Raw genomic sequence first — 26,402 nt, 5'->3', positions numbered from 1 at the left:
CCAAAGGGAATAAGCTGTAGAAAATGGATGGACAATTGGGAAATGACAATTGGGATATTTACAATGCATCTGGAAAGTATTTACAGTGCCTCACTTGTGAAGTGAAGTAAATTATATATATATAGCGCTTTTTCCTCAAGTGACTCAAAGCGCATTACATAGTGAAACCCGATATCTAAGTTACAATTAAACCAGTGTGGGTGGCACTGGGAGCAGGTGGGTAAAGTGTCTTGCCCAAGGACACAACGGCATTGACTAGGATGGCAGAAGCGGGGATCGAACCTGCAACCCTCAAGTTGCTGGCACGGCTGCTCCACCAACCGAGCTTTACCGCCCCCCTTAAACATTTTGTTATGTCAGTCTTTTTCCGTAATGGAATAGTTCATTTTTTCCACCATGCAGTCTGATAGTTTATATATCAATGATGAAATCTTAACATTGCAACACATGCCAATACGGCCTTTTTAGTTTACTAAATTGCAATTTTTAATTTTGCGCGCAAGTATCATGTATGTATATATATGTGACGTCACGCATTGTAGAGGACATGTTGTTCCAGCACCGTTCCCGGCTATAAGTCGTCTGTTTTCATCACATAATTCCACAGTATTATGGACATCTGTGTTGCTGAATCTTTTGCAATTTGTTCAATGAATAATTGAGACGTCAAAGAAGAAAGCTGTAGGTGGGAAGCGGTGTATTGCAGCCGGCTTTAGCAACACAAACACAGACGGTGTTTCATTGTTTACATTCGAGAAAGATGACAGTCAAGCTTTACTATGGAACAGAGAGGTCAAGCGAACACGGTTGGATTGGACCACACACACAAAGTACAGTGTTTAATGCAGCGATCAATTCGAAAGATCGTGTTTCGAAGAGGGTCCCTTGCGAAGGGCAGAGATGGCCATCGCCACCATCCGTCGACTGGTGCCGAAGAAAGTTGCGGGGCCGACCTTCAGGTTGTACAGTTACGACCATATAATCTCACTAAAACACTAGTAACACAATAAGCAGATAAGGGATTTTCCAGAAACTCTCCCGGTACAGGCAAGGCTTTTTTATTAGCGACCAAAAGTTGCTAACTTTATCGTGGATGTTCTCTACTAAATCCTTTCAGCAAAAAATATGGCAATATCGCGAAATGATCAAGTATGACACATAGAATGGACCTGCTACCCCCGTTTAAATAAGAAAAACCTCATTTCAGCAGGCCTTTAACATGATAAGTAATTAATAATTACGCTGGCAATCACATTGTTAAAAATAACGTTCAAAATATAAAACATTCTCATGCATTTTAATCCATCTATCCGTTTCTATCGCACCTGTTCAAGAAGTCGCATTAATGGTAAGTAGTATTGTATTTGTTATTGATTAGCTTCAGAATAACAATGTTATTAAAAAGAATAAGAGATGCACACATTTAGTTGTTGTAATCAGGGAAAGTCCCTAATAAAAGAGGAGCCGTAGACTTCTTTTGTCAGAGCGTGGGACGACACTGTACAAGGGTACTGGTTTTTCGCGTTTCTCCTCCATCCATCCATCCATTTTCTACCTTTGGGGTCGCGGGGGGCGCTCGTGTCTATCTCAGCTGCAATCGGGCGGAAGTCGGTGTACACCCTGGACAAGTCGCTACTTCATCGCAGGGCCAACACAGATAGACAGACAACATTCACACTCACACTCACACACTAGGGCCAATTTACAGTTGTGATCAAAATTATTCAACCCCCATATCAAATAAAGATGTGTCAAATAGACAAATGCAAGTTAAATTGTAACACTGTATTTTACAAAATACCAAAAAAGGAAATTTTTCTTAATATCTCATTGACAAAATTATTCAACCCCTTGAAGATCATAACTCTTAAAAACAGAATTTGAATAAGGTCTTTTCAATCAGGTGTTGAAAACACCTGTAGATGTGATTAGAACCATAACGAGCAACAATTAAACTGATTGAAAAATACTTTGATGCTCAGCTTCTTGTAGATGGTCAATGGTGTATTTGCAACATGTTGAAGTCCAGGGAGTGGTCAAAGAAGTCAAGAGAGGAGGTAATTTCTCTTCATAAGGAAGGATATGGATATAAGAAAATAGCAAAGACATTACACATTCCAAGAGACACAGTTGGGAGCATAATTCGCAAGTTTAAAGCTAAAGGCACAGTGGAAACACTACCTGGGCGTGGTAGGAAGAGGATGCTGTGTGCAACTGCTGTCCGGTATTTGACGCGTACAGTGGTGAAAAACCCCCGGGTAACAGCTGAGGAACTACAACAGGACATTGCAGAGAGGGGAACGCAGGTTTCGTCCCAGACAATAAGGCGCGCACTACGAGATGAAGGCCTCCATGCCAGAACTCCCAGGCGCGCCCCACTTCTGACCACCAGGCAAAAGAAAAATAGACTCCAGTATGCCAAAAATCATCTGGACAAACCCCAAAGGTTTTGGGAAACTGTTCTATGGAGTGATGAGACAAAACTGGAACTCTTTGGGCCTATGAATCAACGTTATGTCTGGAGGAGAAAAAATTAAGCTTACAAAGAGAAGAACACCTTGCCTACTGTTAAGCATGGTGGGGGATCAATCATGCTCTGGGGCCGTTTCTCTGCCTCAGGTACCGGGAATCTCCAGCGCGTTCAAGGCATTATGAATTCTATTTCTTAGCAGGATATATTAGCTGCAAATGTCACAAAGTCAGTGACGAAACTGAGGCTTGGGAGACGTTGGACCTTGCAACAGGACAAGGATCCCAAGCATACCTCCAAATCAACATCAGAGTGGTTGCAGAAGAAGGGCTGGAAGACTCTGGAGTGGCCTTCAGGGTCGCCAGAGCTAAATCCTATAGAAAAGCTGTGGTGGGACTTGAAGAAGGCAGTTGCAGCACGCAAGCCCAAGAATATGAATGAACTGGAGGCCTTTGCCCAAGAGGAATGGGCTAAAATACCTGTAGATGGTTGCAAGAAGCTTATGTATCACGTTTGAAGGATGTAATTACTGCCAAAGGGTGTTCTACTAAGTACTAAAGATGCATGTAACTAGGGGGTTGAATCATTTTGTCAATGAGATATTAAGAAAAATGTCCTTTTTTGGTATTTTGTAAAATACAGTGTTACAATTTAAGTTGCATTTGTCTATTTGACACATCCCCTCCAATGGGCTCACCACTCATAGGAGGGGCCATAGAGGTCGGGTGCATTGTGAGCTGGGCGGCAGCCGAAGGCAGGGCACTTGGCGGTCCGATCCTCGGCTACAGAAGCTAGCTCTTGGGACGTGGAACGTCACCTCACTGGGGGGGAAGGAGTCTGAGCTAGTCCGCGAGGTAGAGAAGTTCCGGCTGGATATAGTCGGACTCACCTCGACGCACAGCAAGGGCTCTGGAACCAGTTCTCTCGAGAGGGACTGGACGCTCTTCCACTCTGGCGTTGCCGGCAGTGAGAGGCGACGGGCTGGGGTGGCAATTCTCGTTGCCCCCCGGCTCAAAGCCTGCACGTTTGAGTTCAACCCAGTGGACGAGAGGGTAGCTTCCCTTCGCCTTCGGGTGGGGGGACGGGTCCTGACTGTGGTTTGTGCTTACGCACCAAACAGCAGTTCAGAATACCCACCCTTTTTGGGTACACTCGAGGGAGTACTGGAAAGTGCTCCCCCGGGTGATTCCCTTGTCCTACTGGGGGACTTCAACGCTCATGTTGGCAACGACAGTGAAACTTGGAGAGGCGTGATTGGGAAGAATGGTCGCCCGGATCTAAACCCGAGTGGTGTTTTGTTATTGGACTTTTGTGCTCGTCACGGATTGTCCATAACAAACACCATGTTCAAACATAAGGGTGTCCATATGTGCACTTGGCACCAGGACACCCTAGGCCGCAGTTCCATGATCGACTTTGTAGTTGTGTCATCGGATTTGCGGCCTTATGTTTTGGACACTCGGGTGAAGAGAGGGCGGAGCTTTCTACCGATCACCACCTGGTGGTGAGTTGGCTGCGATGGTGGGGGAGGATGCCGGACAGACCTGGCAGGCCCAAACGCATTGTGAGGGTCTGCTGGGAACGTCTGGCAGAGTCTCCTGTCAGAGAGAGTTTCAATTCACACCTCCGGGAGAACTTTGAACATGTCAGGAGGGAGGTGCGGGACATTGAGTCCGAGTGGACCATGTTCTGAACCTCTATTGTCGAGGCGGCTGATTGGAGCTGTGGCCGCAAGGTCGGGTGCCTGTCGTGGCGGTAATCCCAGAACCCGTTGGTGGACACCAGCAGTGAGGGATGCCGTCAAGCTGAAGAAGGAGTCCTATCGGGTTCTTTTGGCTCATAGGACTCCGGAGGCAGTGGACGGGTACCGACGGGCCAAGCGGTGTGCAGCTTTAGCGGTCGCGGAGGCAAAAACTCGGACATGGGAAGAGTTCGGGGAAGCCATGGAAAACGACTTCCGGACGGCTTCGAAGCGATTCTGGACCACCATACGCCGCCTCAGGAAGGGGAAACAGTGCACTATCAACACCGTATATGGTGCGGATGGTGTTCTGCTGACTTCGACTGCGGATGTTGTGGATCGGTGGAGGGAATACTTCGAAGACCTCCTCAATCCCACCAACACGTCTTCCTTTGAGGAAGCGGTGCCTGGGGAATCTGTGGTGGACTCTCCTATTTCTGGGGCTGAGGTAGTTAAAAAACTCCTCGGCGGCAAGGCCCCGGGGGTGGATGAGATCCGCCCGGAGTTCCTTAAGGCTCTGGAAGCTGTGGGGCTGTCTTGGTTGACAAGACTCTGCAGCATCGCGTGGACATCGGGGGCGGTACCTCTGGATTGGCAGACCGTGGGGGTGGTTCCTCTCTTTAAGAAGAGGGACCGGAGGGTGTGTTCCAACTATCGTGGGATCACACTCCTCAGCCTTCCCGGTAAGGTTTATTCAGGTGTACTGGAGAGGAGGCTTCGCCGGATAGTCGAACCTTGGATTCAGGAGGAACAGTGTGGTTTTCGTCCTGGTCGTGGAACTGTGGACCAGCTATATACTCTCGGCAGGGTTTTTGAGGGTGCATGGGAGTTTGCCCAACCAGTCTACATGTGCTTTGTGGACTTGGAGAAGGCATTCGACCGTGTCCCTCGGGAAGTCCTGTGGGGAGTGCTCAGAGAGTATGGGGTACCGGACTGTCTTATTGTGGCAGTCCGCTCCCTGTATGATCAGTGTCAGAGCTTGGTCCGCATTGCTGGCAGTAAGTCGGACACGTTTCCAGTGAGAGTTGGACTCCGCCAAGGCTGTCCTTTGTCACCGATTCTGTTCATAACTTTTATGGACAGAATTTCTAGGCACAGCCAAGGCGTTGAGGGGATCGGGTTTGGTGGCCACGGGATTAGGTCTCTGCTTTTTGCAGATGATGTAGTCCTGATGGCTTCATCTGGCCGGGATCTTCAGCTCTCACTGGATCGGTTCGCAGCCGAGTGTGAAGCGACCGGAATGAGAATCAGCACCTCCAAGTCCGAGTCCATGGTTCTCGCCCGGAAAAGGGTGGAGTGCCATCTCCGGGTTGGGGAGGAGACCCTGCCCCAAGTGGAGGAGTTCAAGTACCTAGGAGTCTTGTTCACGAGTGGGGGAAGAGTGGATCGTGAGATCGACAGGCGGATCGTTGCGGCGTCTTCAGTAATGCGGACGTTGTATCGATCCGTTGTGGTGAAGAAGGAGCTGAGCCGGAAGGCAAAGCTCTCAATTTTGATCACAACTGTAGTGTTGCCAATCCTCATAGAGCTAAATTGAATCCAGTCGCTGTTTAATTCCTTGCTTCTTGTCTGTTTAATAAATGTCATCAGTGTTTGAACCTGACAGTTGTATTCAGTGTTAAAAATATTATACAGCTCTCACGGAAATACATTTGAAAATATTTGGCTTCCATGGCTTTCTCAGCCAAAAAGGTTCCCGACCCCTGCCGTAGGAGCGACTGTATATATCGGAATCGGTAATTAAGAGTTAGACAATAAAAAAGCCATTATCGGACATGTCTACATATAATTACTTTTTTCTTGTAAATGTCTGTCTGTTTTCTCCTAATTTTAATAACGTCTCTTTCTCTTCTAATTTTGACATTTTTGAGTATGACCTTTTTTGTAGAAATATGCACACTAAATTACGTAACACGAATTAATAACGGCGTTTTCTTGCAGACCCGTAGACATACAGCTGATGAAGAAACGGGACATGTACGTATTTGCTACAGCAGTAACATCATTTAAAAATGTACTCTTAACTTTCTCCAAAATATCATCTCTTGTCCAGCGGGAGTTCTGGTGAGGAGGTGAGGCTGACACAGAAGCGCCTCCACAAGCAGGACGTTGAAAATCCAGAGAATGCTCAACCTGAGGACCCTCAGGAGCATTTCTTCTCAGACCACAGCAGCGATGGCGAGCTGGAGCAGGACTTTATTTCCAGTGTGGTGTCCCAGCGGCAGAAAGCCAGCGTGCACTGGGGGGACTTGCCCAAACGTACAGATGGAAAGAAAGGAGGACGCGGTGTGGGTGCAGGGTTAAATACATTGAAAAGAGAGGAAGATGGAAAAGTGCAACAGTCTCAAGGGTCTTCGGAAGAACCTGCAAAGCAAATGCAGGAGGAAATCCGCGTGGAGGACGTGACTGAAAAGCCGGACCCATGCAGCCTGCACATTGCAGCATCCACCCAGGAAGGCCATGCAACTCCTCCTAACTCTTCTACAAGTACCGCCTCGGGAGAATTTGTGAACACAGACTGCCCGGCTCTGCCCGGTTTCAACATCATCCAGGTGGGGATGAGCAAGCGAGGGGCGCAAGGGCTGAGAGATCTGGTGAAGAACCACACCCAGCCACCTGCAGCCAAACTGAATGGATGGAATCTCCTTGAATCCCTGACGTTGACGTTGAAGGAATGGCTGACTGATGAGACCCTGAAGTTCCTGCACCAGCTTGACTCTCCTCCGACCAACTCAAAGGAAGAAGAAGAAGAGGAGAAACTGGATGAAGATGACCTTGCGGAGAGAGGTGGAGGAGAGGTTGTTGCAGAGGAGCAGAAGAGACCTACACTGCCCACTCCGGACTATGAGACACTTAAGAAGGAAACGCAGCAACTGGGGCTAAAAGTCCGAGAGTTCTACAAGGGCTCATGTGGGAATGGCCGTGAGGTGAGTGTTGGCGCATATGCATCAGTTTAGAAGGGAATGGCCACAAGGGGGCGCCATATCAACAACATTCACCAACACCTTGGGGCAGGGGTGTCAAACTCAAATACAGAGTGGGCCAAAATTTAAAACTGAACAAAACCCAAGCCAAGGTTGAAAAAGTTAACCTTTTAATAGGGACCCAAACAAGTTTTGCATTGAATATTGAACAAGTAAGGCTTATATAACTTTATATCGACGTGCAAAATCGAGTTTCAAATAATAATGAAAAAATATCAATTGCATATCAAATAAAGTTTTAATAAACATAGAATGCCTATTTTCTATTTTGCAGCCTTCTGAGTTAAATATGAACTTCAACTTTTTTCCACAGGCTAATAATACATTTGAAAATAAATTAACAATAATGAATGAATCAAACATTCAAGCCTTTAAGTAGCAACAGAAAGTGCATGAATAAAATGTTAATTATCGCTCAGTTTGCTACACTGATTTGCTTTAACACTGAATGTGGAACAAGCAACGTTTATATAACTTATTAGTGCAAAATCAACTTTCAAAAAACAAATGATAGAACATCATTGGCATATTAAATCAAATTCAAATAAAAATGTAATGCCTCTTTTCTTTTTGCAGCCTTCTAAAGTAAATATCAACATTAACTTTTTCCACAGGCTAATACATTTTAAAATTAAATAACAATGAGGTGGGCGGGGTTGGTGGTAGCAGGGGTGTATATTGTAGCGTCCTGGAAGTGTTAGTGCTGCAAGGGTTTATGTGTATTTGTTCCTAATCAGCCACTTTGCTCCCAGTGGCATCTACACCGGTGTCTGAATGTGCAAGGCTCCCTTGGAAAGGAGATTCTTAATCTCAACGGGACTTTCTTAGGTAAATAAAAAAAAAAAATTGAGTTTTAAAACTAGAGATGTCCGATAATGTTTTTTTTTGCCGATATTTCGATATTGTCCAACTCTTAATTACCGATGTCAACCGGTACCTATATATAAAGTCGTGGAATTAACACATTATGCCTAATTTTGTTGTGATGCCCCACTGGATGCATTAAAAGAACCTTGTTACATTGTTTAAATAGACCAATAAAGTACTATCTATCTATCTAAACAATGTAACAAGGTTTTCCAAAACAACTCAAGTTGTGTGGAAAAAAAAATGCCGACATGGCACTTCAATTTAAAATTGAAGTCACAAAGTGCATTATTTTTTTAACATGCCTCAAAACAGCAGCTAGGAAATTGGGACATGCTCTCCCTGAGAGAGCATGAGGAGGTTGAGGTAGGCGGGGTTGAGTTGGCCTAGAGCAGGGTCACCAAGGCGGTGCCCGCGGGCACCAGGTATCCTGTAAGGACCAGATGAGTCGCCCTCTGGCCTGTTCTAAAAATAGCTCAAATAGCAGCACTTACCAGTGAGCTGCCCCTATTTTTTTGAATTTTATTTATTTACTAGCAAGCTGGTCTCGCTTTGCTCGACATTTTTAATTCTAAGAGAGACAAAACTCAAATAGAATTTGAAAATCCAAGAAAATATTTTAAAGACTCGGTCTTCACTTCTTTAAATAAATTCATTTCTTTTTTTTTACTTTGCTTCTTATAACTTTCAGAAAGACAATTTTAGAGAAAAAATACAACCTTAAAAATGATTTTAGGATTTTTAAACACATATTTCTTTTTACATTATTACTTTAATGACAAAATTCTTCTTTTATTGCGGTAAGAAACATATGTTTATCGTACTATAAGATTCTCTGTTAAAATAAACCCTAAATAAATGTACAAACCCCGTTTCCATATGAGTTCGGGAAATTGTGTTACATGTAAATATAAAACGGAATACAATGATTTGCAAATCATTTTCAACCCATATTCAGTTAAATATGCTACAAAGACAACATATTTGATGTTCAAACTGATAAACATTTTTTTTTTTGCAAATAATCATTAACTTTAAAATTTGATGCCAGCAACACGTGACAAAAAAGTTGGGAGAGGTATATGTTTGGAACAACATATGCTGCCATCTAAGCGCCATCTTTTTCATGGACGCCCCTGGTTATTTCAACAAGACAATGCCAAGCCACATTCAGCACGTGTTACAACAGTGTGGCTTCGTAAAAAAAGAGTGCGGGTACTTTCCTGGCCGGCCTGCAGTCCAGACCTGTCCCCCATGGAAAATGTGTGGCGCATTATGAAGCGTAAAATACGACAGCGGAGACCCCGGACTGTTGAACGACTGAAGCTCTACATAAAACAAGAATGGGAAATAATTCCACTTTCAAAGCTTCAACAATTAGTTTCCTCAGTTCCCAAACGTTTATTGAGTGTTGTTAAAAGAAAAGGTGATGTAACACAGTGGTGAACATGCCCCTTCCCAACTACTTTGGCAAAGTTAATTATTATTTGCAAAAAAAAAAAAAAAAGTTTATGAGTTTGAACATCAAATATATTGTCTTTGTAGTGCATTAAATTGAATATGGGTTGGAAAGGATTTGCAAATCATTGTATTCCGTTTATATTCACATCTAACACAATTTCTCAACTCATATGGAAACGGGGTTTGTATCAAAATACATTTTGATTCCTGGACAACTGTAGTTAGTAGCATGTATGTGTCAGAAAGGAAACACATCCCTGTAGTTGTATCGCTCTGTGAGCACTAGGTATACCAAAAAAGTCACTTGGTGTGTTGTTCTCCCACCAGGCGGACCAGAGGAGCAACACACGTCTTCCGCTTGTGGACTCCAGAGCTCAACATCTCATCCAAAAGCGAATCATAGTGGAGAAGATTGCTAATTGGTGTGTGTGCACAACCTTCCAGGATGTTTTCATCAATTAATATAATAATATTTCCCAAGTTTACACACCCTTTCAGAGTTTAATTGTGTCCCCCTGCAAGTGAGCATGCAGTATTAATGTCACTAATGCAAGTCTTACTTATTGATTGCATGTTGAAAGTAGCGTAAAAGTGTCTGTCCTTCTCCATGTGCAGTCTCAAGAACATTGTGGGACCCCTGAGTCTCACCTTGAGTGACATCAGCACTGACCTCAACAACCTGGTCAGGACATTCAGGTCAGTGCAGCACTTTCTGTTCTCCCTGCACGCACACGCTGGATCTATTCATGTTGCACTGCCGCCAACTTGTCGGCTCATGCCATGCAAAGCAGTAAAATTAGACTCTTATTTAATTGACAAATACAAATATATATATATATATATATATATATATATATATATATATATATATATATATATATATATATATATATATATATATATATATATATATATATATATATATATTATACCTTGTTTTACCACTTTGAAGCCTGAGGCTTTTAAAACACATTTTTTTAAGTGTGTGTGTGTGTGTGTGTGTGTGTGTGTGTGTGTATATTAATATATGTATGTATGTGTATTTATGTATGTATATATATATGTGTGTATATATGTATAAGTGTGTGTGTGTATATATACAGTATGTGTGTATGTATGTATGTATGTATATATATATATATATATATATATATATATATATATATATATATATATATATATATATATATATATATATATATATATATATATATATATATATATATATATATATATATATATATATGTATGTATGTATATACAGAGTTTCCCACAGGTCAGGCAGGCATCTATTTGTGGTGGTGTGGTTGGGCGGTGGGGGGGGACTGAGGCAGCGGCGGCGGCGATGACCAAGAAGAACGCGGAGTTGGAATATAATTACAACACTTTATGTACATATTTATATACATATTTGTATAATATTTACATATTTATATAATATGTAACTACAAGATCCATTCAAAGACAGAGTCCCATTGATTTTATGAACGGTCAAGCGAGTCAAAAGCCCCAAAAAATTAAAAAAAATGTTGTGTTTTTTTTTTCATTTTAATTTTAATTTTTTATTTGTGGCGGCCGTCATTCTTTCGTGGCGGTCCGCCACAAATAAATGAATGTGTGGGAAACCCTGATATATATTTGTATATATATATTTATATATATGGCCCTGTGACTTGGCGACTTGTCCAGGGTGTACGCACCTTCCGCCCGATTGTAGCTGAGATAGGCACCACCACCCTCCGCGTCCCCAAAGGGAATAAGCGCTAGAAAATAGATGGATGGATATATATATATTTGTGTACACAAATATGTATGTATGTATGTGTGTGTGTATGTATGTATGTACGTACAAACCCCGTTTCCATATGAGTTGGGAAATTGTGTTAGATCTAAATATAAACAGAATACAATCATCTAAATTACTTTCAATTTATATCATATTAGACCAGGCCTGGGCAATTATTTGGACTCGGAGTCTTCAGTAATGCGGACGCTGTATCGATCCGTTGTGGTGAACAAGGAGCTGAGCCGGAAGGCAAAGCTCTCAATTTACTAGTCCATCTACGTTCCCATCCTCACCTATGGTCATGAGCTTTGGGTTGTGACCGAAAGGAAAAGATCACGGGTACAAGCGGCCCAAATGAGCTTCCTCCGCCGGGTGGCTGGGCTCTCCCTTAGAGATAGGGTGAGAAGTTCTGTAATCCGAGAGGAGCTCAAAGTAAAGCCGCTGCTCCTCCACATGGAGATGAGCCAGATGAGGTCTGGTGAGACTGAACGCCTCCTGGGAATGCCTCAGGATGCCCCGAGAAGAGCTGGACGAAGTGACTGGGTAGAGGAGAGTCTGGGCTTCCCTGCTTAGGCTGCTGCCCCGGCGACCCGACCTCGGATAAGCGGAGGAAGATTGATGGATGGATGGACCAAATTTAGAGAAAAAAATTGTGTTTGGGAGCTGATATATCAATTTTTAGGAACAGTAATACAAAACCTCCAAACACGACGAGTTGAGTTTATACCAAAATGGATACATGGATGATACAGCAGAGGATTGGGAGAATGTCATGTGGTCAGATGAAACCAAAATAGAACTTTTTGGCATAAACGAAACTCGTGGTGTTTGGAGGAAGAAGAATACTGAGTTGCATCCCAAGAACATCAAACCTACTGTGAAGCATGGGGGTGGAAACATCATGCTTTGGGTTTGTTTTTCTGCTAAGGCAGGGGTGTCAAACTCAAATACAGAGTGGGCGAAAATTTAAAATGGAACAAAGCCGCGGGCCAAGGTTGAACAAATTAACCTTTTTAAGAGGGATCCATAAAAGTTTTGCATTGAATATTGAACAAGCAAGGCTTATATAACTTTATAGTGACAAGCATAGCCGAGTTTCAAATTAGCCATCCATTTTCTACCGCTTGTCCCTTCTGGGGTCGCTGCAGCCTATCTCAGCTGCATTCGGGCGGAAGGCAGTGTACACCCTGGACAAGTCGCGACCTCATCACAGGGCCAACACAGATAGAGAGACAACATGCACACTAGGGCCAATTTAGTGTTTACAATCAACCTATCAATAATGATTTAAAAATATCAATGACATATCAAATAAAATTTAAATAAAAATTGGAGGGGTGGGGCAGGTTTATAGCACCCCGGAAGAGTTGGGGCTGCAAGGGGTTTTGGATATTACGTGTGTTACGGTGCAGATGTTCTCCCAAAATGTGTTTGTCATTCTTGTTTGGTGTTGCTTCACAGTGTGGCGCTTATTTGTAACAGTGTTAAAGTCGTTTATACGGCCACCCCCAGTGTGACCTGTATGGCTGTTGACCAAGTATGCCTTGCATTCATTCGTGTGTGTTAAAGCCGCAGATATGTGACTGGGCCGGCATATTGTTTCTATGGAGGAAAAGCGGACGTGACGACAGGTTGTAGAGGACGCTAAAGGCAGTGCCTTCGAGGCACGTCCCCAATATTGTTGTCCGAGTGGAAATCGGGAGGAATTTGGAAGAATTGTTGCCCTGGGAGATTTACGGGAGGGGCAGTGAAATTCGTGAGGGTTGGCAAATGCGTTGTTACAGCGGCACCGCCCCTGTATAATACCGGCGGGCCAGCTCTAATCCTAATTTGATATTACCTCAAGGGCCAAATGAAATCACACGGCGGGCCAAATTTGGCCCACGGGCCAGAGTTTGACACCCATGTGCTAAGGGGACAGGACAATTGATCCGTGTTAAGGAAAGAATGAATGGGGCCATGTATCGTGAGATTTTGAGCCAAAACCTCCTTCCATCGGGGAGACCTTTGAATGGTTGACCAACTACTTATTTTCCACCATAATTTACAAATAAATTCTTTAAAATTCCTACAAAGTGAATTCCTGGATGTTTTTTTTTCACATTCTGTCTCTCACAGTTGAAGTGTACCTATGATGAAAATTACAGACCTCTGTCATCATTTTAAGTGGGAGAACTTGCACAATCGGTGGCTGACTAAATACTTTTTTGCCCCACTGTATTTAGGGAAAGTAAATTAAAAAATACTTTTATCTTTAATTATGATCATAATTTCTGGTTATGTTAGGCCAGCAGAGGAGGCCTTGCCGGCACACCGCTGCTATTAAATCACCATGCCAGTGATTTAAGACAAGTCCAGCTTCCAGGAATTCTTGTTTGTGTGTGCCGAGAGGCCCCCGCTGACACCCTGCAGGCTAAAGGATATGCAGCGCTGACAGACGGACATCCATCATTACACATATACAGCATGCCATGTTTTTGCTGCTGGCCCCGACCACGTCCAGTGTACAGCATGACATCTACTCCCATTCAGGCTCACGTTTTTTGCACCTGCTAAGACATCGATGTATTGTCATGTTGAGGATAACTTTGCCTTTTGTTATTAGTTTTTATTCATGTTATTAAACCCCGCAGGTTGACCAACACCAACATCATCCATAAAACTCCAGTGTGGACCCTCATCGCTGTTGTGATTCTGCATCTGTAAGTGTGGCTTACACACACACACACACACACACACACACACACACACACTCACTACACAAACCGAGGGGTGAGCGTAATAATCCATGTATTTAAATACAGCTCAAGAAAAAAGAATCAATGAGTCCTTCAATTCCATGTTGCCTATTAAGGCACATTCCTAAAGATGTATTGCTTATTTCCCTTTACATATTATTAATCATACTTATGGACTTGTGATAAGACAACAGTGTTTTTACATCCTGCATGAGGGTTTATTGCAGGGGTGTCAAAGGGCATCTTCTTAAAATGAAAGGAATGCAATGCCAATATTTCAACTAGTTTGTTATTCTATGACATTATATATAATTGTTTGATCAACACAAGTCAATAGGACACTGTTTGTTTTTTTCTGTTTGTTTGCTCTTTGGAATCATTTGGTTTTTGCCTTCAAAGTCCTCCTGTGTCCAGGAAATGATTGCTTGAGTTCGTAAACATAGACCAAAACGACAAAACATTTTGAGAAAATTAAAATATCGAGCTAATCGCTCCCGTATCGATCATGTTAATGCTACCCTTACTGTCGACACCACCAGTTTAAGGTTTGAGCCGACCCCCCCGACCAAAGGTATTACATATTTATACTGTCCTTTTTTAATCTGCACAATCATTAAGGCTGAGTTGTAGTGAATTATATATTTATATAGCGCTTTTTCTCTGGTGACTCAAAGCTCTTTACATAGTGAAACCCAATATCTAATTTTTACATTCAAACCAGTGTGGCTGGCACTGGGAGCAGGTGGGTAAAGTGTCTTGCCCAAAGACACAACGGCAGTGACGAGGATGGCGGAAGCGAGGATCGAACCTGAAACCCTCAAGTTGCTGGCACGGTAGCTCTACCAACCGAGCTATACCGCAAAAAAAAAAAAGGCAGATTTTACTGTAAAAACCTGGCAGCTCAGTCGCCATAAATAAACAGTGCTGCTTATTTTTCAATATATAGTAATGCATTGTTAAAAAAATATATATACAAATGACAATAAATGCATTTAATGCAAAAACAGTGGTGCAGTTTGGTCAATTACAGTAATTTGGTGTAAAAAGCTTTGTAAATTTTACAGTAAAATTCTGGTGACTGAGCTGCCAGTTTTTTTTTTATTGTAAAATCTACCTTTTTTAAATGTATTTATTTTTATTTTAAACAGGTTAACTAGTTGCATTTGAATTTGAGACCCCCTGCTCTATGGTCAATTTGCGACCTTTTTTTTGATGCTCATTGGAGAAAACCTAAACACTTCAAAATGTTCCATCCTTCATGTGTCTGATCCGTCTGGGTAAATTTTAAAAGCCATCGGATAAAATATCCAGGAGGAGCTGGTTACAGAACATCAGCTGAAAATGGCGAAAATCTGCAGAAAATGACCTTTTTTAAATGTTTAGAAGTTAAAAATGGATGAGTTGCATGTAAACAGAATTGGCACACACCTGTGTGACAATTTTGACGACATTTTTGGCATGTTTGTCCTCATCCTCTTGTGATAATGTTTACTCATATTGATACTTTAGAAATGAAGTTTATTTGCCTTAATGGAGGTGATTGTCAGTGCCTCCACGCTACGTAGGGAGACACACAATAGCTGCTAGCCGCTGGTCAGCCAGGGGACTAAAAATAAATATTGTCAGCCTGAGAGGATACACGCTAATTATTAACATTAAAGGGGAACTGCACTTTTTTTGGAATGTTGCCTACCGTTCACAATCATTATGAGAGACAAGAAGACAAAAGTTGTTGTTTTTTCCGCCTTCTAACATGTAGAAATCTGTTCGTTCTAGGTGGATGCAGCTAATGGGAACAATCAATTCTACCTCTAAATCGCTTTTAAAAAATGCATTCAAAAACTGTCAACAATACTTAATGTACGTTCTGTAACCTGGATAATAAGCAAACTGTAGCAATATTGTTATTGTAAGTGTGATCACTGAAGAACTTTGATAGGACACCAATCTGTACTGAGTGAAAAACATGAACAATCATATTACAATGTGTATTTAAAACCTTGATGGAGAGTTTTGAAGTTGTTTTAGAGACTTTAAGGGCTACATCGGTGACTCTAGGGGTGTAACGGTACGTGTATTCGTACTGAACCGTTTCGGTACGGGGGGTTTCGGTTCGGTTCGGAGGCTTACCGATTGAGTTTCCACACGGACATATTAAGTAGCGTACCGCACGTTGTGTAAACAATGCACAACACACGGCATGCTAGCAGCGACCGGGCTATGATAGACTGACCATACCTCCTCTTTTCACCGGATATGTCCTCTTTTGCGGGGCTGTCCGGGTGGAGTTTCTTAAATGCCTCAAATGTCCGGCATTTTAAGTTAGGGTTGCGTGTATTTTCAATGTACGTCCAGGGCTAAGAAGGGGTTAATAACAAAACAAATTGTGCATGCAGCAGCATTCCTGAGGGAGGGGCAGAGACAGAGAGAGCGAGAGAGTTGTGATAAACGCGCTTGCGTCACCAGGCTCTGCTTTTTATTCATAGATTTATCAGATTTTATTTTTTATTATCTATAGCAGGGGTGTCAAAAGTGTGCCCCGGAAGCCATTTGCGGCCCACAGCTAATGTTTTTAAGGCCCACGGCACATTCTAAAAATACTATTAAAATAAAAACATAACACAAATGAAATAAAAAAGCTTAAAAGTTAAATGTAATTTAGAAAAAGTAGCAATGTTGACTAATAAAACAAAGCTGTTTTTTTTTCTTTCAAACTGTCATTGCTCAAAACGTAATATTGAATCAAAATCAATGTTATTATGAATTATTGACCTATCCAAGGTTCCCATAACTTCACATCAAATATTCCACTAAGAAAAATATTTTTGGTGGAAGATTTGGCAAATTTGGTAAATAAATAACCAAAAAAATGTATATTTTGTTGTTTTCTTACTGTACCGAAAATGAACCGAACCGTGACCTCTTAACCGAGGTACGTACCGAACCGAAGTTTTTGTGTACCGTTAGACCCCTATGTCAGTGGTTCTCAACCTTTTTTCTGTGATGTACCCCCTGTGAACATTTTTCTAATTCAAGTATCCCCTAATCAGAACAAAGCATTTTTGGTTGAAAAAAAAAGAGATAAAGTGTCAAGCTTGGTAAAAAGGATAGGACTCAGATGCAGAGTAGGGAACTTTGACAGGATTTTATTTTGATAACTTCCTTTCACCTCCAAAGTCAAGGAATTCAACATCTCTATTAACCAAAAAAACAAAAAACTAATCGGCGAAAAAGGTTCCAAAAAAAAAAGGAACAATTGAAAATCACTCTGAACGGAGGAAAACACAAAAGCAAAGACAAACTACAATTGGCGGCGTATATGCTAAAAAATATATTAACAAAAAAAGCTCCAACAGGAGGAAGAAACAACAGCTATGAAAAATTCTACACTATCTGATCTAATAAAGTTTTAACAAAAAAATGTCACTCAAAAATTTGAGGAAAGAAGGGAAAATAACTGCTAACTTACCACTTTGGCTGAATAAACGAAATAACCAAAATCACTCTGCTGAGGAGGAAGAAAGGAAAACTCAAAATAGTAACAAAGGGATTCAGGATCAAGGAACATAAGCAAGAGACGAGGCAAGATAAGGCAAGGCATGGACATGGACGCTAGAGAGCACAAATAAACGAAACAATCTGGCACAGAAAAAAGGGAGGAGTGGGCTTATAAGACACATGAGGGTAATAGGGAACAGGTGGAAACTATCAGGGAACAGGGACGACGTCGGACCGATGACACAAAAGGAAGGGCAAGTGACCTGAAACGAAAGGAGAGTTCATTTTCAAACTAAAACATGCAAATCATAAGACAGAAAAAACCAAGACAAGACATCCCTCACCGCGGTGTGACATTAGGAAGTAAAATACAGCACTATGTCATCAGTTTCTGATTTATTAAATTGTATAACAGTGCAAAATATTGCTCATTTGTAGTGGTCTTTCTTGAACTATTTGGGGAAAAAAGATATAAAAATAACTAAAAACTTGTTGAAAAATAAACAAGTGATTCAATTATGAATAAAGATTTCTACACAACAAAGTAATCATCAACTTAAAGAGCCCTCTTTGGGGATTGTAATAGAGATCCATCTGGATTCATCAACTTCATCCTAAACCTTTCTTCACAAAAAAAGAAATTTTCAACATCAATATACAAAAAATCTAGCTGTCAACACTAAATATTGCATTATTGCATTTTTTTTCACAGCTTATGAACTTACATTCATATTTTGTTGAAGTATTATTCAATGAATATATTTATAAAGGATTTTTGAATCGTTGCTATTTTTAGAATATTTTTTAAAAATCTCACGTACCCCTTGGCATACCTTCAAGTACCCCCAAGGGTACGCGTACCCCCATTTGAGAACCACTGCCCTAGGTGACTCCCATTAGCCAATCTTTCAGTCATTTTTATCGTATTTAAAATCGTAGTAAAAAAAAAAAAAAGTGTTCTTGTCTCTCATAATGATTGTGAACAGTAGGCAAAATTACAAAAAAGTGCAGTTCCCCTTTAAAAGGCATTCATTGGCAATGGCGATGCTTTTTCACCAAAATTGTCCAATACTTATCGGAGAGCGATCTCTGTTATTGATGAGATACATTAAATAATGCACTAATTTGCACAAATATAAGATGTTAGGGCAGGGGTGTCCAAACTTTTTCCACAGAGGGCCGCACACGGAAAAATTTAAGCATGCCATTTAAGCATGCCATTTTGATATTTTTCATTTTCAAACCATAGCAAAATATATGGATTTTTTTTTATCCTTAGGGCTCATTGGGAGCATAGAGGGTCTTAGTCACTGAAATGTTAAAAATAAATAAAAGTATTATTTTTTTATTTAATGCTTAAGGTAAATCTCTATATCAACTTGAGGTTGATATAAGGTAAAACAAATAAGGTTTTATGCCTTTTCTGTCAAAGACAACTTTGTTTTTTATAGTAAAACTGAAATATGCAGTATTTAGATATAGATAATACTTTATTGATTCCTTCAGGAGAGTTCCTTTATTTAGCAATTAAAGCCCTCAAAGATCATTAATGCAGGACACCAATGATTTTAATTATTTAATATTTTTGACTAATCACAGTGAAAAGTTAAATAAAATCCTACTAAATATATTTAAGATACCGAAAGGTTCCCCACTCATAAAGTGATGCATTTTTATTATTTTTTTTTTTACTTTGAACACTTAAATTTCAAGATCAACTTCCGATATATCGGTCGATTTTAAGTTTGAAGTATTATTTTGTTTGTTTTATGCTCTTTTGTCAAAACTTTGATGTTTTTATATGGCAACCACACAACATATGCAATATTTTTTTCCACATAAAACATTTTAAAGTGATCATTTTTAATTAATAATTCATTATAACATAGATTTTTATTTTTCATTTTTTTTTCGGCAATGGGAAAAAAAACAAAAGGAAAAAATAAACTGCCTGCATGGCAGCTTTGTGTCAACATTGCCACTTTTTCTCATTAGATTTCACCTAATTCCACTTTTTTAAACGTTTTTATTTTTATTTTTGTAATACTATCAAATTTGCCATTTTTGCAGAATGTGTGGCGGGCCGGTAAACGATTACCTGCGGGCCGCAAATGGCCCCCAGGCCGCACTTTGGACACCCCTTTATTAGGGTGTTATGTACAAAACCCAAAACCAGTGAAGTTGGCACGTTGTGTAAATAGTAAATAAAAACAGAATACAATGATTTGCAAATCCTTTTCAACTTATATTCAATTGAATAGACTGTAAAGACAAGATATTTAATGTTCGAACTGACAAAACTAAATTTTTTTGGCAAACAATCATTAAGTTAGAATTTATTGGCAGCAGCACTTTGCAACAAAGTTGTCACAGTGGAATTTTTACCACTGTGTTACATGGCCTTTCCTTTTAACACCACTCAGTAAACGTTTGGGAACTGAGGAGATCAATTTATTTAACTTTTCAGGTGGAATTCTTTCCCATTCTTGCTTGATGTACAGCTTAAGTTGTTCAACAGTCCGGGGTCTCGGTTTTGGTATTTTAGGCTTCATATTGTGCCACCCATTTTCAATGGGAGACAGGTCTGGACTACAGGCAGGCCAGTCTAGTACCCACACTCTTTTACTATGAAGCCATGGTGTTGTAACACATGGCTTTGCATTGTCTTGCTGAAATAAGCAGGGGCGTCCATGATAACGTTGGTTGGATGACAACATATGTTTCTCCAAAACCTGTATGTACCTTTCAGCCTTAATGGTGCCTTCACAGATGTGTAAGTTACCCATGCCATGGGCACTAATACACCCCCATACCATCACAGATGCTGGCTTTTCAACTTTGCGCCTAGTGTTTGATGAGCTTTCCTCAACTTTCTCAGTCTTTTTGCCACTTGTGCCAGCTTTTTCTAAACATGTTGCAGGCATCAAATTCCAAATGAGCTAATATTTGCCAAAAATAACAAAGTTTTCCCGTTCGAACGTTAAGTATCTTGTCTTTGCAGTCTGTTCAATTGAATATAGGTTGAAAGGATTTGCAAATCATTGTATTCTGTTTTTATTTACCATTTACACAACGTGCCAAATTCACTGGTTTTGGGTTTTGTAGATAGCTTAGTATATATTGGATACATTGAATTAGGGCTGGGCGATATGGCATTTTATTAGAATCTTAATATTTTTAGGCCATGTCACGATACACGATATATATCTCTATATTTTGCCTTAGCCTTGAATGAACATTTTACGCATATAATCACAGCAGTATGATGATTCTATGTGTCTACATTAAAACATTCTTCTTCAAACTGCATTAATATATGCTCATTTTAAACTTTCATGCAGAGAGAGAAATCACGACTAAGTCAATTTAGCAAAAGTGTATTTATTAAACAGTTATTGAGCAGTGGCATAAACATTCATGTCATTTCCAAGACAGAAAGTGCAAGATTGTCAGAGACATTTTAAAACAAGCTATGAGTGCACTTTTGTGCATGATGTCACTAAGATGACATATCAAAACAACACTAAATTAAAGTGCACTTTTTGTATAGAACGCCACTATTCCCACTTGAAGCCGAACCACCGCCAGACGATGGAACCCCTGCTGTTTTTCTTGGGAATTAATTCTTCCTTCATTTGTTACCAGATTTGCACCTCCTTTCTCTCGTATTACCACTCGCACCACAGCTAACGTTACCCATGCCGCTACCTCTCTGCTCCGCGAGGGCGTATACGTATGTAAGAAGGTGCGCTTGTTTTATGTCTCTGTGAGGAGAGACAAGAAAGAGTGAGAAGAGCCTGTAGTGTAATGCCCGCAGCTAAAAGCAACTGCGTGAGAACGTATACTTGAATATCACGATATAGTCATTTTCTATATCGCACAGAGACAAACCAGCGATATATCGAGTACAACCCCGTTTCTATAGGAGTTAGGAAATTTTTGGGATCTAAATATAAACGGAATACAATGATTTGCAAATCCTTTTCAACCCATATTCAATTGAATACAAGATATTTGATGTTCAAACTCAAAAACTTTTTTTTTTTTGCAAATAATAATTAACTTAGAATTTCATGGCTGCAACACGTGCCAATGTAGTTGGGAAAGGGCATGTTCACCACTGTGTTACATCACCTTTTCTTTTAACAAAACTCAATAAACGTTTGGGAACTGAGGAAACTAATTGTTGAAGCTTTGAAAGTGGAATTCTTTCCCATTCTTGTTTTATGTAGAGCTTCAGTCGTTCAACAGTCCGGGGTCTCCGCTGTCGTATTTTACGCTTCATAATGCGCCACACATTTTCGATGGGAGACAGGTCTGGACTGCAGGCGGGCCAGGAAAGTACCCACACTTTTTTTTTCCGAAGCCACGCTGTTGTAACACGTGCTGAATGTGGCTTGGCATTGTCTTGCTGAAATAAGCAGGGGCGTCCGTAGAAAAGACGGCGCTTAGATGGCAGCATATGTTGTTCCAAAACCTCTTTGCACCTTTCAGCATTAATGGTGCCTTCACAGATGTGTAAGTTACCCATGCCTTGGGCACTAATGCACCCCCATACCATCACAGATGCTGGCTTTTGAACTTTGCGTCGATAACAGTCTGGATGACACGATGTCGAATATTTCCAAAAACAATTTCAAATGTGGACTCGTCAGACCACAGAACACTTTCCCACTTTGCATCAGTCCATCTTAGATGATCTCGGGCCCAGAGAAGCCGGCAGCGTTTCTGGATGTTGTTGATAAATGGCTTTTGCTTTGCATAGTAGAGCTTTAACTGGCACTTACAGATGTAGTGACGAACCGTATTTAGTGACAGTGGTTTTCTGAAGTGTTCCTTAGCCCATGTGGTGATATCCTTTAGAGATTGATGTCGGTTTTTGATACAGTGCCGTCTGAGGGATCGAAGGTCACGGTCTTACGTGGAGTGATTTCTCCAGATTCTCTAAACCTTTTGATGATATTATGGACCGTAGATGTTGAAATCCCTGAATTTTTTGAAATTGCACTTTGAGAAGCGTTGTTCTTAAACTGTTTGACTATTTGCTCACGCAGTTGTGGACAAAGGGGTGTACCTCGCCCCATCCTTTCTTGTGAAAGACTGAGCATTTTTTGGGAAGCTGTTTTTATACCCAATCATGGCACCCACCTGTTCCCAAATAGCCTGCACACCTGTGGGATGTTCCAAATAAGTGTTTGATGAGCATTCCTCAACTTTATCAGTATTTATTGCCACCTTTCCCAACTTCTTTGTCACGTGTTGCCGGCATCAAATTCTAAAGTTAATGATTATTTGCAAAAAAAAAACAAGTTTATCAGTTTGAACATCAAATATGTTGTCTTTGTAGCATATTCAACTGAATATGGGTTGAAAAGTATTTGCTAATCATTGTATTCTGTTTATATTTACATCTAACACAATTTCCCAACTCATATGGAAACAGGGTTTGTATATCGATATATCGCCCAGCCCTACATTGGATTGATTTTAACATTCAAATGTTCCTTTTATCCTTTGTTGTTCTGCATGGAGCCTTCAGTGGAGACAGTCCAGACGTGCTGCATTTTCATGGACTGTTTTTGAACGTTTATTGTTAAGAATGACCTGTCGTGCGTGTAACTGCAGCAACTTTTAGCCAAATAACTCATTTAACAAAAGCAAACAACTCGATCAGTCGTTTGCTTGTGCCTTGGCATCATGGGGCATTTGATATTGTGTCACCCCCACCATATGGCGGGCGAGTGTGCACGCTATTGTGCACGTGGCCACGGCAGTTCACTATCAGTTCCGTGCTCCTCCCATCCGAGTACACACCGGAGCTTATCTCGGCCAGATTGTCCCCCAGCAAGATCCGTGATATAGGAGAGAAAACACACACACACACACTCACATCCAAGTTAAACTGGCACTTGGGGAAACTTTCGCTTCATTCCACCTGGCTCTGATTTATCATTTGCATCAAATGTTTTGTTTACACAATACATCAGGGGTGTCAAACTCAAATACAGAATGGGCCAAAATTCAAAACTGAACAAAGCTGCGGGCCAAGGTTGAACAAATTAATCTTTTAATAGGGACCCAAACAAGTATTGCATTGAACATTGAACAAGCAAGGCTTGTATGACACACTGATCTAATCTGATGTGCCCAAGCCAGAAACCTGGCATCTTTTCTTGGATGCTAGTTCATTAATGTCGGGACTCAGGTGGGAGGTGAGGGGGGAGGTAGCAGGGGTTGTATATTGTAGCGTCCCGGAAGAGTTAGTGTTGCAAGGGATTCTGGGTATTTGTTCTGTTGTGTTACGGCGCGGATGTTCTCCCGAAATGTGTTTGTCATTCTTGTTTGGTGTGGGTTCACAGTGTGGCACATATTTGTAACTGTGTTAAAGTTGTTTATACGGCCACCCTCAGTGTGACCCGTATGGCTGTTGACCAAGTATGCTTTGCATTCACTTGTGTGTGTGTGAAAAGCCGTGGATGTTATGTGATTGGGCCGGCACGCAAAGGCAGTGCCTTTAAGGTTTATTGGCGCTCTGTTAGGGCTAGGCAATATGGCCTTTTAATTTCTCGATATTTTTAGGCCATATATATATTCGATATTTTGCCTTAGCCTTGAATGAACACTTGATGCATATAATAACAGCAGTGTGATGATTCTATGTGTCTACATTAAAACATTCTTCTTCAAACTGCATTAATATATGCTCATTTTAAACTTTCATGCAGAGAGGGAAATCACGACTAAGTCAACTGACCAAAACTGTATTTATTAAGCAGTGGCACAAACATTCATGTCATTTCCAAAACAGAAAGTGCAAGACTGTCAGAGACATTTTAAAACAAGCTATGAGTGCACTTTTGTGCATGATGTCACTAAGATGACATATCAAAACATCCATCCATCCATTTTCTAACGCTTATTCTCTTTGGGGTCACGGGGGGCACACTAAATTAAAGTACACTTTTTGTACAGAACGCCACTATAGTAGTTTGAAAAAAATAAAGTGCACTTTTGTGCATGATGTCACACAAAATATTTCAATTACTGTCAAATAAAAATGAGCTGCAAAATAGGAAATCAAATAGTGTTCGTCCTTCGCTATGTGGTAGGTTCCTGTGGACAGTATCTCCCTTTTGTTGTTGACTATTTTTTTTGTATGGTGTTGTTCTGGAAGCGTTTGCCTCGGCATTTTGATGGTGTGGCACCGAATGGAGATGTTGACATGCGGAGTAACCACTCTTCATTCTCTAGCAGGTGACTTTTCAAATGATGCTACATATTAGCCGTAATTCTACTTTTTGTAGCAACGCTTTTGCCCCACACTTGACAAATTAGGGTTGTCTGTTTGACATATTCCCACTTGAAGCCAAACCACCGCCAGACGATGGACCCCTGCGGTTTTTCTTGGGAATTAATTCTTCATTTGTTACCAGATTCGCACCTTCTTTCTCTCGTATTACCACTTGCACCACAGCTAACGTTACCCATTCCTCTACCTCTTTGCTCGGCGAGGGCGTATACGAATGTTACTTTTGAAACTGATACCAATAATTTCCAATATTACTTTTTAAAGCACTTATCGGCCGATGATATCAACAGTCCGATATTATCGGACATCTCTCGTATATAGTGTAAAATATTTTGGAGGGTTGTAATCTCTTTAATGGCGGTTAAGTAGAGGAGAGACAGACAGCGGAAGTGCAAGATCAGAGGGGACAGAGCCTCTCCATGTGAGACAGGCCCCTTCTTTGGCTATTTTTAAGACCCTTCTTAAACCCCATTTTTATTCACTGGCTTTTAACCCAGCATGAGACTTTTAACTGCTTTCTATCTAACAAATTGTTCTTAGGGTAATTTATGTTTGTTTTTTCAATGTGTATTTTTACTTCTGTTTTAAATGTTACTTTTTAGTCTGTCCTTCGTCTGTATTCCTTTGTGGTGTACAGCCCTTTGTTCTTCAACTGTGGTTGTTTTTAAAGGGTTTTATACAAACACCATTTCCATATGAGTTGGGAAATTGTGTTAAATGTAAATATAAACGGAAGGCAATGATTAGAGAATACTTTTCAACCCATATTCATTTGAATGCACTACAAAGACCAGATATTTGATGTTCAAACTGATAAACATTTTTTGAAAATAATCATTAACTTTAGAATTTGATGCCAGCAACACGTGACAGAGAAGTTGGGAAAGGTGGCAATTAATACTGATAAAGTTGTGGAATGCTCATCAAACACTTATTTGGAACATCCCACAGGTGTGAAGGCTAATTGGGAACAGGTGGGTGCCATGATTGGGTATAAAAACAGCTTCCCAAAAATTGCTCAGTCTTTCACAAGAAAGGATGGGGCGAGTTACACCCCTTTGTCCACAACTGCGTGAGCAAATAGTCAAACAGTTTAAGAACAACGTTTCTCAAAGTGCAGTTGCAAGAAATTTAGGGATTTCAACATCTACAGTCCATAATATCATCAAAAGGTTCAGAGAATCTGGAGAAATCACACCACGTAAGCGGCATTGAATGACCGTGACCTTCGATCCTTCAGACAGCACTGTATTAAAAACTGACATCAATCTCTAAAGGATATCACCACATGGGCTCAAAAACACTTCAGAAAACCACTGTCACTAAGTACAGTCTGTCGCTACATCTGTAAGTGCAAGTTAAAGCTCTACTATGCAAAGCGAAAGCCATTTATCAACAACATCCAGAAACGCCGCTGGCTTATCTGGGCCTGAGATCATCTAAGATGGACTGATGCAAAGTGGAAAAGTGGTCTGACGAGTCCACATTTGAAATTGCTTTTGGAAATATTTGAAATCGTGTCATCCGGACCAAAGGGGAAGCGAACAA

The 26,402-nt window shown here is 40.8% G+C and overlaps 1 protein-coding gene across 4 annotated transcripts in view; it reads left to right on the top strand.

Annotated features, from left to right (window-relative positions):
* rpap2 (RNA polymerase II associated protein 2) overlaps positions 1-26,402 on the top strand; it is a 100,660-nt gene that overhangs the window by 11,890 nt on the left and 62,368 nt on the right. For 3 of the 4 annotated variants that reach the window (XR_009809535.1, XM_061919863.1, XM_061919861.1), the window contains exons 7-11: positions 6,153-6,188; positions 6,265-7,138; positions 9,851-9,945; positions 10,139-10,219; positions 13,943-14,011. Coding sequence is in view for 3 of the 4 variants with exons in the window: in XM_061919863.1 (XP_061775847.1) it covers positions 6,153-6,188; positions 6,265-7,138; positions 9,851-9,945; positions 10,139-10,219; positions 13,943-14,011 (1,155 nt within the window). In the remaining variant the exon portion in view is untranslated. Of the gene's footprint in view, positions 1-6,152; positions 6,189-6,264; positions 7,139-9,850; positions 9,946-10,138; positions 10,220-13,942; positions 14,012-14,768; positions 14,890-26,402 lie in introns of those variants that run through there. The other variant, XM_061919862.1, reaches the window with a different exon arrangement.

Source organism: Nerophis ophidion, linkage group LG14, assembly GCF_033978795.1.
Source record: "Nerophis ophidion isolate RoL-2023_Sa linkage group LG14, RoL_Noph_v1.0, whole genome shotgun sequence".
NCBI lineage: Eukaryota > Metazoa > Chordata > Actinopteri > Syngnathiformes > Syngnathidae > Nerophis > Nerophis ophidion.
The sequence above is the reverse complement of the archived record's forward strand: the minus strand, read 5'-3'. Positions and strand labels throughout refer to the sequence as shown.